This window comes from Semicossyphus pulcher, unplaced genomic scaffold (genome assembly GCF_022749685.1).
Source record: "Semicossyphus pulcher isolate SPU_LCO1_2020_fin unplaced genomic scaffold, fSemPul1.0.p SCAF_13, whole genome shotgun sequence".
In the NCBI taxonomy this organism is placed as follows: Eukaryota; Metazoa; Chordata; class Actinopteri; order Labriformes; family Labridae; genus Semicossyphus; species Semicossyphus pulcher.
Window position 1 is genome coordinate 16,487,276 of NW_027211637.1, and position 13,724 is coordinate 16,500,999.

General features: G+C 47.3%; 1 protein-coding gene across 2 annotated transcripts in view; it reads right to left on the reverse strand.

Annotated features, from left to right (window-relative positions):
- The window catches only part of kmt2d (lysine (K)-specific methyltransferase 2D), a 30,472-nt gene that overhangs the window by 9,558 nt on the left and 7,190 nt on the right, over window positions 1-13,724 (reverse strand). For both annotated transcript variants that reach the window (XM_069661048.1, XM_069661049.1), the window contains exons 15-40: window positions 13,239-13,343; window positions 12,971-13,152; window positions 12,544-12,708; window positions 12,212-12,321; window positions 12,032-12,073; window positions 11,753-11,926; window positions 11,465-11,629; window positions 11,261-11,383; window positions 10,694-10,815; window positions 10,466-10,601; window positions 10,285-10,365; window positions 10,120-10,197; window positions 9,850-10,008; window positions 9,626-9,695; window positions 9,267-9,505; window positions 9,089-9,162; window positions 8,679-8,729; window positions 6,954-8,561; window positions 6,699-6,869; window positions 6,338-6,477; window positions 4,289-6,072; window positions 4,069-4,192; window positions 3,605-3,686; window positions 3,452-3,518; window positions 3,103-3,335; window positions 73-3,006 (exon numbers count right to left, since the gene is read on the reverse strand). In XM_069661048.1, coding sequence (XP_069517149.1) covers window positions 73-3,006; window positions 3,103-3,335; window positions 3,452-3,518; window positions 3,605-3,686; window positions 4,069-4,192; window positions 4,289-6,072; window positions 6,338-6,477; window positions 6,699-6,869; window positions 6,954-8,561; window positions 8,679-8,729; window positions 9,089-9,162; window positions 9,267-9,505; window positions 9,626-9,695; window positions 9,850-10,008; window positions 10,120-10,197; window positions 10,285-10,365; window positions 10,466-10,601; window positions 10,694-10,815; window positions 11,261-11,383; window positions 11,465-11,629; window positions 11,753-11,926; window positions 12,032-12,073; window positions 12,212-12,321; window positions 12,544-12,708; window positions 12,971-13,152; window positions 13,239-13,343 — 9,219 coding nt within the window. The remainder of the gene's footprint in view (window positions 1-72; window positions 3,007-3,102; window positions 3,336-3,451; window positions 3,519-3,604; window positions 3,687-4,068; window positions 4,193-4,288; window positions 6,073-6,337; window positions 6,478-6,698; window positions 6,870-6,953; window positions 8,562-8,678; window positions 8,730-9,088; window positions 9,163-9,266; window positions 9,506-9,625; window positions 9,696-9,849; window positions 10,009-10,119; window positions 10,198-10,284; window positions 10,366-10,465; window positions 10,602-10,693; window positions 10,816-11,260; window positions 11,384-11,464; window positions 11,630-11,752; window positions 11,927-12,031; window positions 12,074-12,211; window positions 12,322-12,543; window positions 12,709-12,970; window positions 13,153-13,238; window positions 13,344-13,724) is intronic.

The window sequence follows — 13,724 nt, forward strand, 5'->3', positions numbered from 1 at the left end:
AGTTCACATGAGGTTCTTTCCCCACAAACATGATGAGCATTAAAAGAATGAATGCACTAAATAAAAACATACCTCCATGTTTCGAGGAGTCCCTTGAAGCTTTTGCTCCAGCATTGCTAGTTTGCTGTTGATGTGGCCATTGATCTCATTGTGGATGCCCTCAGAGGGCCTCTGAGCCCCAAGCTGAAGGTTCTTTGTTCTCAGGAGTTTCTGTAATAGTTGCTGTCCAGTCTCTGATCTAGGGCCTTGAGACCCAGGGTCTCCAGCATTAATAAAGCTACTGTTGTTCCCAGAAGTAACTGCCTCACCCATTGCTTCTCGTTTGATAGCCCCGGGATGAGCCTCAGCCACACCATCACACTGAACCTCTCTTGGTTCCTGTTTAATGTTCTGTAGGGTCATCTTGCATAGCTCCCCTCCTCTAGAGCCTTGTTGTGTGTTGGGACCGTGGCTGTCTGTGACCTGATGTGACTGCTGCTGAACATTCATGCCTTTATGCGGACCGTTAGGGATAACTGAGGCTATCTGAGATATTTCATTGCCAGATGTCTGAGCCTCTATTTTCAGCCCTGGACAGTCAAGTGGACTTTTGGCTCCAGGTGACCTGAGTGGAGATGCCTTCACTTGGCTGTATGGACTTCCCCGTCCAGCTCTGCTGTCAGCTATCGGAGAGGAGACATGGGATGAATGAGGTGAGGCCGGGTGGGCTGGGCTCATGCCGAAAGGACCTCTTGGAGAATATGCATGGGATGGAGAGCCCTGCATGCGGCTCGCTGCTGAAACCATTAGTGCTTGTTGGTTCTGGTTAGGGGTGGGTGGACGCATCCCCATAGCTTGATTAAATGAATGTCTTTGTGGATCCCCAGGAGAGTTAGGCAATGGCTGACGAGGAGATGTTGGCCTTATCATGCGGCCCTGGTCCATGGGGGAAGGTGGCACTTGTGCCTGATTTCTCATCATATATTGCATCATCTCCCCTACTTGTGACTGTTGTTGCCCAGGGACCATCATCCCCTGTTGCATCTGAGGAGCGACACCAGGTTGTTGGCCCAACATGCCAGACTGATGCTGAGTGCCCACTGCTCCTGGCTTCCCCATTGCTCCATATGGCATCTGTTGGCCTTCCATTCCTGGCATCTGTCCCGGTGGCACGTGAGGCCGTAACTGATTTTGCTGACCTTGACCCATTGACATCCGCAGCATCTGCCCCTGTTGGAGCTGCCGCTGGGCAAGCATGGCCTGGATGTGCTGTATCTGCTGGTTCGGGGGAAGATTGCGGAGCTGAGGATTCTGAGCAATAATGGCCTGGATGTTGATAGGGGTACGGATCTGTCCAGGTGGAAGCCCAGGCCTCTGTGCCATCATCCCCTGCTGCTGGGCTCTCATCATGCCCATCATGGCCTGTTGTTTTTGCTGCTGGGCCAGGACTGCTTGCTGTTGTGGAGTATGGCCCATTGCAACAGGCTGTGGCTGGCCAGGGTGGTTTTGGCCAAGGATTTGCTGTTGCATGCTGGGATCTTGTGACTGCTGCATGGCATTTTGAACTGGTTGCTGTTGTTGCTGCTGAGCTAAGAAATCAAGTGGTTTCCCTTCCTCTTTAACAGTCATCAAACCAGGCTTTTCCATACTCAGGGAACCATGCCTTTGGAGAGTGAGTGGAACTTGTTGCTGCTGTTGCTGAACACCTGTTTGTTGCTCAGGTATAGACTGAGAATTTGACTGCATCTGTTGGGCCATATAAGCCTGGTTTGGCTGTTGCTGTTGTTGTAACTGCTGTCTTCCCAAGTCAGCTTGATGATCATTTGTAGAGCCCAGTTGGGACATCTGATTGGGAGTGGGAGGTCCGCTCTGTTGTGGTGGTGTTCTTGAATCAGGGCTGAGGATCCCACCCTCTTTGGGGCCTGAGTTTTGGCTGTCTGTAGCTCCCTGTGGTTGGGGCGTAATACTTCCTGCTGAAGGTGAGGAACCCATCTGTGGGGTTGAGGGTTGGGAGTGCCCTCCTTGCTCTTGGCTGGACTGGCTCATCAACTGTGTTTGTTGTCTTTGCTGTGCCATCTGCTGCTGCTGAAGGTGGACCATATTCTTTGCAACATTCTGCTGTTGCTGCTGCTGCTGCTGAGATGCAAGCACGCGCTGGGCCAAAATGTTCTGTTGTTGTGGAGTCAATTGGGCCTGAGGACCCCTGAGGCCAGGATGACCCGGAGATCCAACCATTCCCTGCTGACCCATCATCATCTGAGGCCTCTGTTGATGTGAAGGTGCAACTGGATTGTTCCCCATAATCCCTGGTTGAGTTGCCATCATGCCTTGAGCATGGTTAATAGGCTGGCCTCCAGCAAGGTTCTGTGGCATTGGAGCCCCAGACTGGCCTGCAACCATTCCTTGTTGGAGCTGCACCATGCCTTGCTGATTGGCCTGGTTGGCTAGCATAACCTGTTGAGGGTTTGGCTGTTGTTGTTGAGCTATAAGTTGATTCCGCATCATACCAGACTGTGGTTGATTGATTAAGCCAGGCTGTTGATTTGGATGTGGTATTGGTTGCTGGCCCATCATCACCTGCTGCTGCTGTTGTTGCTGTAACTTTGCCATCTGCATCCTATGTTGAAGTTGTCTCTCTTGAAGAAGCCTGGGGTCTGCACCTTGCATTCCATGTCCCGGTGGGAAAAATCCTGGAGCGCCAGGAGGACCAGGGGCCCTAACACCACTGGCTCTGAGGGCTGCAGGATGCTGGGGTTGGGCTCCACCAATAAAGGGCTGCCCCTGTGGCATTCTGACAGGCATTCCACCTTGGGGCATCATGCCAGGGTGCTGACCCATTACTGGTTGTCCTTGTTGGCTCATCACCATCTGACCAGGCATCTTGGGAAACATGTGTGGGGGGGCCCCCTGTGCAGAATGACCTGGGGTAAGAAGACCCGAACCCTGCTGCTGATGCTGCTGATGCTGCTGTTGCTTGCTTCGGTACTCTGCAATAAGATTGGTGTGCTCCTTCTGCTGCTTGCGTACCTAGAGAAAAAGAAAATTTGAACAGATATGAATTAGGATGCAAAGATTCCAAGTGTCTTTGCTGTGGACAAGGTTGTAAACCTGATATCTACACACCTGGTCAAGCTGTTTCTGAATTTTACTCTGCTCCTCTGTAACCAACTTTAGCTTTTCTGCATCTGCCTCAGCAAATTCTCTGCCAGCTTTCTTAGCAGTGCGTTGCTTAGCACACAGGGCCTTGCGTGATTTGCGATGAACTCCAATCTGTTCCTCCAAAAATTTCAACTGCATTTGAAGTAACTGCTGAGTGTGAAGAAGCCATTCTTCATATTGGTGCTGTTCTGCATCATCTGTAACAAAAGAATATAACTTTATACATCTATTAACAAGTACAAGTACAGCCATATAACATTTTTAAAAATAAATATATTCATTTTTAACAACAGGAACTAATGTGAGAACATACTGATAATTCCTTGCACAAACTGGGGAGGGTTGGGTCTTGATTGGGTGGGATCACTTGTTTCTCCCTCCTTAAGACACAAAAAATGCATTTAAATCAATCCGCTCGACAAAATGTAAAGTACATCAATCACTTCTGACAAGCAATACAGCGCACCTTTGCTGTTCCAGGTGCAAGTTGACCTGGCTCTGTGCCAGGGGCAGAGGCCAATCTTTGAGCAAGCAGAGACACTTGTTGCCTGCAGAGAAAGTAAAACCGTAAGTGTATACTTAAAAAACTGCACCTTCAGTATACCGAACAATGGTCTGTAAGTTTGTAGTTTCAGGATCATTGTGCATGTTTAGAGGAGCCATGGAGAACAGTCTTTAGAAAATAAATGTGTGTAACATGTACATGTAAAAAAGTTGTTAACATCTGCCTCAGCGGACAGCTGTGCCAATTACACTGCAGGTCCTATACTTAAGTTGATTAGTACATTGAAATTAAACATTTGAAATGACCTAATAAATTATTTCCCATTTGGGTTTTTAATTGATAAAAAAATAACTTTAAAGTTGAATTCAAACAATTACATAACTGACTGAAATGAAAAACCAAAGAACGTATAAAACAAAAAATACCTGTTAATGGCAGAGGGAACAACCATAGGATCCTGGGCCAACACTCTCTTGATACCCTTTAGTGCCACAATCTTTGCTTTGGCAATTGGATCTGCGATGTCATCAGTAGCAAATTTGTCTAAATCTGCAAGAATAAGTCAAACACTGTTGATATAGTATGGAAAAACATAATAATAACTATTATTCTTACATAGAAAAATGAAAGCTTCACAGTATGTACCTTTATCTGGGAAGAAATTGCTGGCCAGAGGAGGCTGTTTAACCACTGGCTGTGGCTGCTGTTGATGACTGAGACCTGCATGGATCCCTGGCTGCCCCATCCTCATCATGGCTTGCTGCTGAGCCATTGCCATGTGTGGTGGAGGTGCTATTCCACTTCCCATAAGCCTTTGCGGCTGCTGCTGCTGCTGCTGTTGCAGCATGTGCGGAGCACGAGGCACCATTCCCGGTTGAGCCATCATTCCTTGGTGTGGTGGACGATGGTGTGGCAACATTATCTGACCAGGTGTCTGTGGGTTTGGCTGTTGATTTTGGAGGACAGGAAAATGAGGCGCCATCCCTCCCTGGTGGAGGGAACTGAGCTGTTGCTGCTTCTGTTGTTCCTTCTTCTCATGCTCCAACAGATCTTGTATTAGAAGAGGCAGTTCACCATCTAAAGAGCTCTCTACCTTTGCCAAATCTACAGCAGGGGAGTGTTGTCCTTCTACATCAGGCAGCCCAAGCGGATCATCACCAATATCTGCATGTTGAGCAGCTGGAGGAAAGGGCAATGGTTCAGCTTGGCCTGGCAGGGGGTAAGGAAGCCCCCCTAATCGAACTGAGCTGAGTGAAGCCGATTGGTTTTCTGCCTGAGCTGGCTTGGCTGATGGGGTGTTACCACCAAGAAGCATCGACACAGCCTCTCCGAATTCATCTTTCACCACAGTCTGTCCAGCTTGCAGCTGACCTCTGTCCTCTACTTTGACCTTAGAGATATCAGCAATTTCTGCAGAGGATGGCAGTTGGGTAACAGCCCCCCCTGCAGTGGCAGGGGCTGTTGTAAGAGACTTCTGCCCCGACTCCCCCTTGGCTTTCTCTTCCACTTTAACAAGAACGGATCCAGAGGAAGATGGAGGTGCTTCACTTTCTGCCTCCACCAACCGCAGCTGATCTGAAAATACATCTTTTGGGTCTCCTTGGTCCAGTTCAGGGTCAGTGTAAGCCAAGAGGTCAAACTCATCACTGTTAAGCAAGTCGTCTAGATGTGGATCATTGGTTTCAAGGTTGTCCAGATTGCCCAAGTCATCATCTCCTTTGTCAGGGTCTAAATCTAGCGCCAAATCATCCTCATCTTCCACACCTCCATCTCCAGGGGCATCCCCAAGCCCGTCAAGGTCAGGCTCTGGCAGTTCTTCACTGTTTTCTACCGCAGCAGGCTGGGGCCCTGGGACTACGCTTGGTTGTTGAAGCTGATGCTGCTCAGTGCTGGGAATGTTTGGAGTGGAAGAAGCTGCCTGAGGATGCAGGTTGGGCTGTTGTGTTACTGGTCCTGCAGACTGCTGAGGAAGTAAACCCGACAGTCCACCCTGCTGTAACCCCAGTTGTGATTCACTGCCCCCTTGTGTTTGAATGCCACCAGTTTGAGCTATGGGATGTTGCTGAACATATGGTGCCGTCATCTCTTGCTGTGGGACAAAAAGACGTGGTCTGGGTTGGGGTCCACGAGGCATAAACTGGGGTCGTAGGGGTAGCCTCTGTGAGTTATGTCTTAATTCAATGAACTGCGGTGGGGGTCCTTGGCCCATTGACTGCATCGTCTCTCCTCCATGTCCTGGAATCATGGTGTTTGGGTTGCCCATGGCTTCCATACCCTGGATGTTGACAGCAGGGATGAGATTGTGTCTCATGCCCATAGCCTCCATGCCAGGCTGGGGGAACCTCCTTGGACCTGGAGCCTGGCCCTGCCACTGAGGATGGAACGGTGGACGAGCAAACATGCCTTGAGGTCGTGTTGGTCCTGGTGGCCTGACGGACAGAGGAACAAAAGGAAACAGATATTTTAATATTTACTATTCAACATTATTTTAAGATGCATAGGGTGGAGCTAATCATGTCTTTGGGGCCAAAGAGGGGTAATTATTCATGTAACCAATTTATTACATTAAAATAAGTTATTTAAGTACACATGAGGACATTTTCCATTATTCAATCAGCTTAGAAAATTGTTATTGTGTAAGGGGAACAATGTGTCATTTTTTGTCACATACAATTTCAATAATGAGCTGCTTACCTTTGTGCACTAGGATCCATGATGGCAGGAGTTCCTGTAGGTGGTGGGCGAATAAGCTTGTCCTCCATGCCTCCAACAGCCATGGGAATCTTCCCCGCCATAGAAGCCTGAGCTCCAGGAGTAGCAGCAACAACACGTTCCTAAAGGGAGTAATAATGGCAGAAACAGATAAATGTACCATTTCTTTTATGAGTTATAAATTGTCAAAGGGTGCATTTATACATCACTCTTATCTAAAGCTCTTTACAAGTTTCCTCATTCAAGCACACACACTTACACACCGAGTGTGAGCTACCATAAAATGCAAAGGTTTCAAATTTGTTGTTCCATGGACACTAGGAGCTTTGAGAAAGCTGTGTACCTGTGGATAGGGTGGAGGTGCTCTGTGGGCCTTGTCTTGTTGAAAGGCTCCCATCTCTCCTCCAGCCCAGCCGGGGGATGCACTGCCAGCAGCAGCAGCAGCCTCCTTCTCTTGTCTAATGGAATTTCTTTGCATTTGTTGTCTGATTAAGAATTCCCTCAATCTCTGGCGCTAAAAAAAAAACACAAGAAGCATTGATGAGCAACACACTTTAGAGGTGCATGTATAGATTTTCAGTGGCAATTATACTGATACCTGTCTGTGCTTCTCCAACTCAGACGGGCTAAGGCCTACTAATGCAGGATCCTGCACCGCTGAAATATCAGGCATTTCTTGAGTGCCTGGCAAAGCTGGCTGATGAGGTATGTCTGCAGGGCGAACAGCTTGTATTTCTTGAGATCCAGAGGAAGGTGGCACCCTGGTGCTGAAGCTGTCAGCTCCCATAGTCTGCTGAGTTTGTGGCTGTGATTGCTGTAGCTGACCCTGTAACATCTGACTCTGTTGTTGGGTCATTTGGAAGCCTCCTTGGCTGGGGCTGCGGCTAAAAGTAGGAGGTGCTGATGGTTTACCAGAGAGAGGATCCCCTATGGAAGTGTTGTTTGGGTGGGGTGCAGGTGGCTGGTTATGATGAGGTGAGCTTTTGTAACTTGCAGTTCCCTCTGGGGCAGCAGAGGAGGGACGAGGGGGTTTGTGGATAGTAGCAAAAGGGTCTCTAGATTGTGGCCTTGAGGGTGGCTGAGAACAAGGGTCTGGGGATTGGAAACGAGGGGTAGCAGGAGACTGGACAGAGTAACCATCATTGGAGATGCCACCAGGAGTGTGAGGAGACTGAGAGCTGCCCTGGGACTGCGGGCTGGAGGGCACCCTAGGACACAGTTCCTGTTGGACTCCAGGGTGCCTCTGGGGTCCAAGGGAACAATTGTCACCTGACTGCGGTCTGGGAGTTAGCGGAGGCTGAGTGTGTTGGTCAGAAAAAGGGTGGGAGGGAGACTGCCTGTAACCTTCAGATGGGTGGCTAGGGGAAGCTCCAGGATGGAGAGCCCCACCCTCCCCTTGGTGCATTCGTGGTGTCATAGGTGCTTTAAATAAACCATCCCCAGACTCCAGCATCCCAGCAGGAGAGCCAGTGGATAGATCAGGTCTTCCAACTGAGGAGGCGCGTGGAGAAGGCGCACTCATGTCAGCCCTGTACTGCCCTGTGCTTGCAGGTGAGGAAGCCACTGCAGAGGGTGACGGGGATGAACCATAGTCTGGCCGTCCCATCCCTTGCTGGTTTCTGAACGGGTCTCCATAATGGGTATTGTGTGGTGGCGAGAATATGGGTGACTCCCCGAGCCCAGGTCCGAGGGACTCCTGAGAGCCTTGCTGTGATTGTTGTAAATGACTCTGTTGCTGCTGCAGCTGTGATCTGAAGTAGGGGTCAACCTGCTGAGCTCGTCTAGGGGTTCCAGGAGTTCCTGGTTGCATGTCAAAGGGGCCAAGACTGGCTGGCCGTCCCTGAGGAGGACCCTGTGGGCCGGAAGCGGAATAACCTGAGGAAGAGGCCTGCGAGGGGCTGGCCCCAGCATGTGAGAAGGGTGTGGTTGGGTGGGAGTGAGAGTGGGGTGACTGAGGAGGCAGCTTGGCCAAGGGATCTGTCCGAATTTCAGCTGACCCTGGGGTCTTAATAGGTCCATCTGAGAAAAAGACAGAGGATGATCCTGAATCTGGAGGATATGGAAATGGGCTCTCTGCAGAGCTGGGCTGGGAAGAAATCGATGTAGAGCCTGACGGTGGAGGGATCTGGAGGTGTAAACTGGGCCGTTCTCCCTTCACGCGGCCAGCCTCTATTTTGACTGGCCTGCACACCTGACTCTCTGCCTGCTTTGAGAGGACAAGAGGAGAGTACAGAGGAAACATTAACTGTCTGCATGACTCATAAAACCTGCAAAATCTTTCATCCATTGAAGAATACAATAGGATGCTGATGCTTTAACTCACCTTCTGTGCCTTGTTGATCCTCTGAGCTGCCCGGTTATCTTTGGCCTTTTGCTACAGACAGAAGTTACATATAAGGTATTAGGTAAATGAAAGGTATAGGTACACAAAGGTAAATGATTTATAACACTATGGTTTCATGACAGAAACTGAACAATAAGCTGAGTCATAATCTCAATGCCAAATTTGTCATTTGGGTTGTGATGAGTATTACCCACTTTCGATTTTGAGTAAAATTAGTAATTTTGTCATAGAAGTGAGGACACCACCCGCCATGAGAGAGAACGTTATCAAACACAGAACAACAAGATCCTGGCCTCATTTACTACACTACTACTTAATAGTCGAATGAAAGTGCAGGAAACAATCATTGAGTTAATATAATTAAATCATTTATAAAATAAAAAACATACCAGATATGGAACCTTGTCAGCAGCTGAAACCTTCCTCCAGATCTTCATGATTTGCTTACAGCGACTAGCCCAGTCTGTGACAGGAGAAATATTTTAACACCGGCTCAATACCTAATAGTGGCTGTTTGCTCTGCTAATAGGTGGTATACTGTATGTAGGTAGACTATTTCTCTCTCACCTGGGTAGTCCTGTTTGAGGGTGGGAAAGTTGGTATTGGCATAAAGCACAGGGGAAATGGTTGAGAGTTCCCCCAGCTCCTCGTCTTTCTCCCAGCGCTGGAGACTGCGCTGGTTGTAGGACAGCCCATCACCCTCTACCTCAGTGGGGGTTGGTGGGGAGGAGGGGGTTGCTGGGGTTGAAGGAGTGGCCCAGGGGCTCTCCTCACCTCCATCTGGACTAAACAATCCTCCTCTGTCCCTGTAAATCAGAGGGTATTGACTTATATAAAATTATGAGTTTACATGTGTCATTATCAGGCAGAACCTTTGCTACACTCGTCATAAAATGAAATACAAGATAATTCAGTATTTGTCCTACCGCATGTCAAAGAACGGTGACTGAGAAAGGCCAGGAAAAGCGTCCATCATTCCAGCTGAGGGCAGGGACCCTGCAAGAGATTTATCTGATTTAAATCCAAAGAAAAACTTCCCTTGTATTTTACTTGCATACTAACAAAGTCCTCAATAATAGGACATATATAATTTTGAACTTCAATAATGTGTTAAAGATATAATCATTTGCAGGCATTCCTCTGTACAAACCTGAGAGGAGAGCTCTCTGCGGCAGAGCGCTACGATTGAGTTCTCCCTTACTGCCCTCCAAGATGGGTTTAATGCCCCCCAAAGAGGAGCCATCTGACACTCCCAGAACCTTTCTGAAGAACTGCTCTGAGTCCTGACTCTCCACCCCTTGCGGAAGACCTATTATAAAGCATATTATCGTGTAAGGCATGATATAAACAACAGATATTAAATCTTCCCTTAAGTCAATGTTTCATTCTGTTTATGCCAAAGTATGCTCTCAGGGAGTACCTTCACTTTTTTCTGCATCAGAGTCGTGAGGATCAGTTGACGCCTGGTCCTTCAGCGATGAGGATGGTGCAGAAACTCCTAAAAATGTATATTTTTAAAACAACCTGCAATACCCTGAGACATTTATAATGAAACAGAGGCATTAGTTCTCAAACTGGCACTTACCTGCATTTTCGCCCTGAGCCTGGGGGGGCTCACCCCCCTCTTGTTTGAGAGGAAAATTCATCACACGATCCTTGGCTTCAGCTAGTTAAAGAAACACAAAGGTCACAAACCCTTTTCACAGCCAGTGTCACATATAATCTGCAGAGTTTTCAGGTGTTACAGGTCAAATTAGTTCACTTACTCTCTGGGGCAGTAGTTCTGACCCCTGGCGGTGCTGGTAACGAAGGTCGGACCAGGCATGAGCCTGACCTCTGCCCTTGGGGCATCATCACAGCTTTCTTACTCAAGTCTATTAGTGTCTTCCCAAAGAAGGCCTCCTGCAGTGAACAAGTTAGATGGTAACATTATATAACTGAATATATAAAGTTTCAAAACTTTCAAAAGCAAAGGGCAAAGAGGGTCTACAAACCTGGAGATAAGCTGGAAACATGTCCTCGAGTTTGCTCTTCTTCCGGCCCCGACGTTTCTTGGCCTGTTCCTCACCCTCCACTGGTTTGGGATCCATGATGTTATCTGTGTCAGGGTGTGGTCCTATACATATGTAAACATGTAATTCAGATTCCCAAAGTTACAATATTCAAAACAACAAATGGGGCCAAGCTGCCTTTAGTAATGGAAGGATGATGAGGGGGCTTTAAAACCAAAAACAGCCACGGATAAAATGACAAAAGGAAGCAGTAAGCTGTGTTGGGACAGCTGGGTCTTTAGCTCCAGCCCTCTACATTAGCTAGGCCCACAGCGCTAGGAGTGGCCTTATTCAAATGATTGAGAGTGCTCCATTTTTAACAAAGGTCTGAATGTGGCTATAGAAATGGGAGACTGTAAGCAGAGGGTCAAATGGTCAAAAGCTGGAAAACAGTTTAGATTTTATACCTCCTTATTAAAGAATCAAATCCTCCCTAATATCACTTCAGCTTTCAGAGATTTGTCTCGTAAATATTGATAGAAATGAAACTCAACAGCTCAATACTGTTACCTTCATCAATGGTTCTTTCTATTGGCTGTCCATCTAATGTTGTCTCTCCAGCCAGCTGGGCAAAAAATTCTTTCTTCATCCTTGTGTGACACTTCCTCTGTCGCACCATGAAGCCCCCAATGCCTAGCACAAAACATATTTTGTGAATGCTCAGACGTCTATGTGCATGTAAAAAGTCGTTTTCAGAAATTCTGGGTGGTTTACCAGGTCTGTAAGGTTTCCGCTTCCTCTTTTTGCTATCATCAGTCTCCTCTGCTCCACCTTTGCCCTCACAGTCAGCCATGCCTTCTGCTCCCTCTGCACCTCCTTCTCTGTAAGGGCTCCCAGGGTTCTCCATCTTGGGTTCACATTCCATGGGCTCCCCACAGCCTACACATACAGAGGCACGTTGAATAAAGTGTTATATTATAAAAGGGGCAAAACCAGCCCCTTTGAAAAATGTTCACACCCCAATGGATGAGCAGAAAGAGGACCAACTTTTTCCATCCTCACCTTCTCCTTCGCCCTCCCTCAGATCCATTCCATCAGGTCCTCCTTCACAACACAGAGTGCCAAGACGGGAGCGACGCTGCCTTCTCTTGTGCAGCGGAGACATTGAGATGCTCCGAAGCAAGGACATGCCTGATTCTGTCAGCCACACACCCTCCAACCGGTAGAACTGAGGTTCTGAAGAGTGAAAATTGCAAATGTAATTAACTCACAACAAAACACAAAATGACATAAGAATGTTTTTTTTGAGATACTAAACATGAATAAGAAGGACCCACTGACCTGGCTCTTTGATCTTTATTGAAGCCATGATGGCTGACTCTACTATTATGAACAATGGCGAAAAGCAGGGAGAGAAAGCAGAAGAAAACCATGTCAACAGTTCATACAAGAATATCCTGTGTATATTTTTTAAAACACAGTCTTCACACCTTCAGTTTTGTGTGTTGTTTTGAGACTTACCCACAGGTTTTGGAACATATGGTGTGCAGGATGTGCATGCAAAGCCCTCATCAGAAGCTTGTTCCACCTCATCCTCTGTGTACAGACTTTCACAGACAGCATGGACCCATCTGCACACACACACACACACACACACACACACAGAAATATATTGGTACACATACTTTTCCTGACAAATCACACCGCAAATCAAAGATGTTATGGAATAATTCATGCTATGAAAAAAAACCCCATAAATAATCCATTCCCCGCTTGTCTTCATTAGCTGCAGTCTCATGAATACCTAAATCTGGTGTGTGTGTGTGTGTGTGGTTCTAATGAGCAGCACCCACCGATCACAGTACTGACACTGCAGCAGCAGCTCCTCCTCCATGAAGTTCTCTCTGCATACAGGACAAGTGACGAGGCTGGCGCAGGGGCCACAGTGGGTATAGTTGTTCTGCCACTCACAGTGAAACCCCGGTGAGTTTGAACCACACTGCACACAGCACACACACCTGCACAGAAGCAGTGAGGCCAGTTTAACAAATATACAGATTACATGCAATATTAAAAAACACAGATGCCAGTGAGAGTGGTGCAACAATTTTTCTGCGCCTGAGGAAGCAAGAGGCAGAGGGATGGGCCACTAAATCGCTAATGCAGGGCTCAGGCATGAGTGTTTTACATAATATGCAAATTTTCATGAATTCATTTCCATCTGACCCCATTCAAAGCTGAAGGAAGCATTGTGCTCTAAGAGTTTAACTTTTTTTTTACCATTTGCACTTCCAACCACCCTTGGGAACATTGTGCAGGGGCGGGTCCAAGCAGTAGGTGTGATAGCTGACATCACAATCATCACACAGCAGCAGACGGGAGGGGTCCGAAGCCTTTCCGCACACCTCACAAACAATACATTCCAAACAGCGCCAGCCCTTGCGGAGCATCGTCTTGGTGATCTACAGGAGATACAAAGTTTTAATCTTTTTGGATTGACAAAATACAGTGACGAAAAAAAAATATCAGTGGCTAACATTGTGCTTACTTTGCTGTTCACACAGTAAGGATGGTAACACTGGGCACACTGAGCACAAGCCAATAATTGCCCTTCCGCACCCTTTCCAAAACTGCCACACACAACACACATATCCTAAAAGATAGGAGAGACAGTGAGAGGGAAAAAGAAAAGAGAAGAAACAAAGAGTCCGTTAGTGTTGCAAATAAAAAAGGGGGTTCTTGGCACAGCAAATACTTAAGTAGGGTTGTTAAGATCCCAGAATTTCAAACATCAATACGATGCTAGTAAAAAAATTAAAAAAAGAAACTCCATACCACGGCAAAAAAATTGAAGTCCTACGAACAAAAACTTTGGTTATTTTCTTGTTTGTAATTTCCCACCTTCACACAGTGCTGGAACACAAAAGTCACTCACACATACCTGCTCATTTCACATGTAAATGAAGCAGGAAAAAGGAGAAATAACACATTTTCTGATTGTTTGACATTAACAGCGCTCGCTCTCTTTACTTCC